General features: G+C 44.4%; 1 protein-coding gene across 1 annotated transcript in view; it reads right to left on the bottom strand.

The window, feature by feature from the left end:
- Rnf175 (ring finger protein 175) overlaps positions 1-3,005 on the bottom strand; it is a 25,303-nt gene that overhangs the window by 3,525 nt on the left and 18,773 nt on the right. Inside the window, 1 exon segment of the mRNA XM_031376194.1 lies at positions 2,351-2,484. Coding sequence (XP_031232054.1) covers positions 2,351-2,484 — 134 coding nt within the window.

Raw genomic sequence — 3,005 nt, 5'->3', positions numbered from 1 at the left:
AAAAAAAAAACCAAACAGAGGACTGTGGCAAGGCCATTGACTGAATTCTTCCAGACTAGCTCTCTATGCAACTAAGAGTTTCCACTATTTTGTGTTCTTGGAATTCTGGACATTTTTGCAATGTCCTTGGATTAGCACAAAGTGGTATATTATGAGAAGGATTGCGAACTCACATACAGCCAGCCTGGCACAGAGTGACACCTTACAGACAGGTACAGAGTTCTGGGGTCATGAAGCCAGCATCAAACATTCCCTCTTCTGAATTGTGTTCTTTCATCTTCAAAGTTTCTATGCTGGAAGCTTGCACACTGGCAGAGCTGCTGTAGAGCAAAACTCAGATAGTCTCTCCTGGCTAATATGACTCACATTTGCTCACTCTCGCTAATATGACTCATGCTAAAATGGGCCATTAATAATACTCCCCACAAAGCATATTTAAAGGTGACTACATTTTAGATTACATATGCACACATGTATAGCAATCCCTAAGGGCTTTTAAAGGTGGAGAGAGAAAATATTTCCACTTGAAATTGGCAGAAGAGGCTCTGTTCCAACATTTGAAAACTAAATCATACTTAAAACTAGGGCCAGACTTGGAAAATTTCTACTAAGAATGATTGTTTCTTGGTGTGTGTGTGTGTGTGTGTGTGTGTTGAATAAAAGAAAAAAAAAACACTGTAGAATTCCATATGGGATATCGTTGTGTTTCTTCCCTTAAGTTCTTAAGGCTTAAATGTTGAAGAAAGGTTCCTATTACATTTGAGATGCATTTGGACCAGTTTCTGACTTTTAGCACTGAATCAGTGGAAAGCATCCAGATCAAACAGGACTGCATCATTGGCTATGCATATAGAAGGCATTAGGTTTGATTGGCTGGATTAGGTGGACTGCAGTGGCAAAGGATAGCCAGTCCAAGTATCTCATCACACCAGGGCTTTGATCTGAGCAGGCATATGGAGACAGTGCTAGACAATTCATGCTGTGATGTAAAGATGGGCAATGCTTTACTGTATACTTAGGAACAAATGAAAAGATGGACTGCTGGCCAACCCAAAGACAATGTTGGTATCTACAACCACAGGCTTGGACAACATAGGTTTCTTTGTTCAAGGGTCCTAAGACAGCCATTTGTAATTAGGGCTATTTTTACAGAAACCTAGTTTATAGGTCCAGGCTTATCCATTGTAGTTTGGATGTGAAATATCCTTCATAAGTTCATGTGTTTGGATAATTGTTCCCAAGGAGGTGGCACCATATTGGAAGGCTGTAGAATTCTGAAGGGGTGTGAATTCATGGCAGAAGAGTCCCACTAGGGGTGGATCCTTGAAGGTTACAGTCTGTCTTTGGTTCCAGCCTTGCCCTCTGCATTATGGTCAGCCATGATAAACAGCACCTACCACATGCTTCTGCTGCCATGCGTGACCTACCGTGATGAACCCAAACCCTCTGAAACTGTAAGCCAAACCAGTCTTTCTTCCCTCAAGTGGCTTCTGTGGAGCCGTTTGCCCATTGTCACATGAAGATAGCCAATACAGACTCCTACCATTCCAGACCCACCAGCCAACAGAGAGTGGTTTGAGGAGGAATCCATAGGTGGAAGTGCTGGTTGGTCTGAAAACAAGATGCCAAATGCTAGGCCCTCTTTCTGTGATCTGAAGTGTTGGGCTGCCTTATGGCACCATTCTTTTTAAAGGTCCTTGCCTAGAAACCTTACAAGAGATTTGGTTTTCTTCTTCCCCTCTCTGTTGCTACAGTGGGCTCCTTGTACATTATTTCCACTCAAAGTGGACTTTGGATGTGTTGTTCTACCAAGATTTACACAGCAGGCTCTGTGGGAACAGTCTTGGCTTCTCGCCTGTACCTGGTACACTCCACAGGGTTTTGTGGTGCTGGCCTCCTGCATGTTAAACACATACCTTGGCATCCAGTGGTACCCCAAACTATGCTTGACTCTTTCTTACTCTCAGTCTACTTCCACCTCTGTTTCTCTTTTTCCTCACTCACATGCTCACTTATGGCTTCTACCTGCTTCTCCAGGCAGCACCCTGCTCAAATGACCAGCCTTCCTGCCCGTGTGAGATGAAGAGCCTTCTTTTAAAAGGAAATGACTATACTATTTAAAATTTGCTATTTTAAAAGGACAATACTATAAAGAAGGAGGCTCATCAAAATCAGCCATTCATTATTCAGCATGTGAATCATCAGAAAGTCTCAAGAAAAGACAGGGTCAGAGGACAAAGGTTTGAGGGCAGGGACTATGCAAGCGAGGCAGAGAAAATGGAGACAGAAGGAGAGGCTGGGAAGCCAAAAGCTTCAGGAAATCCAGGAAGGGGTTCTGTGGGGAGGATACATGTGGCTACATGACAACTGGTAAGTGTTTTCAATGAGCCCTTCTTCGTCAAGTGCCACAAAGATCTTCTGCCCACAAGTTGCACAGATGTCGCCTGACAGGTTCATGGTGGGGATCCCGCTGACACTGTAGAACTACCAGGAAGGAAAAAGAACAGCATTGGAGAGGAGAGCCCCTGCCATCGAGTGCACACAGGACAGTGTCAGACAGTAGTTGGCACCTGGGGTCTCCATTGCTTCTGAACTGCAATGGTTTGTATATGCTTGGCTCAGGGAGTGGCACTATTAGAAGGTGTGGCCTTGTGGGAGTAGGTGTGTCACTGAAGACATGGGCTTTACCCTTGTCCTAGCTGCCTGGAAGCCAGTCTTCCACTAACAATTTTCAGATGAAGATGTAGAACTCTCAGCTCCTTCTGCACCATGCCTGTATAGATGTTGCGTGCTCCCACCTTGATGATAATGGACTGAACCTCCGAACCTGTAAGCCAGCCCCAAATATATGTTGTCCTTTATAAGACTTGCCTTGGTCATGATGTCTGTTCACAGCAGTAACACCCTAACTAAGACAGAACTGAGTTAGTATCTGATATTGCCACGCACACTTGCGTGATGGTGGTATTTGAGGCGAAAACTTCAAGGAAAGTCAGCCTCCTGCC

Source organism: Mastomys coucha, unplaced genomic scaffold (genome assembly GCF_008632895.1).
Source record: "Mastomys coucha isolate ucsf_1 unplaced genomic scaffold, UCSF_Mcou_1 pScaffold16, whole genome shotgun sequence".
In the NCBI taxonomy this organism is placed as follows: domain Eukaryota; kingdom Metazoa; phylum Chordata; class Mammalia; order Rodentia; family Muridae; genus Mastomys; species Mastomys coucha.
This window is presented reverse-complemented; position numbering and strand designations above follow the sequence as displayed.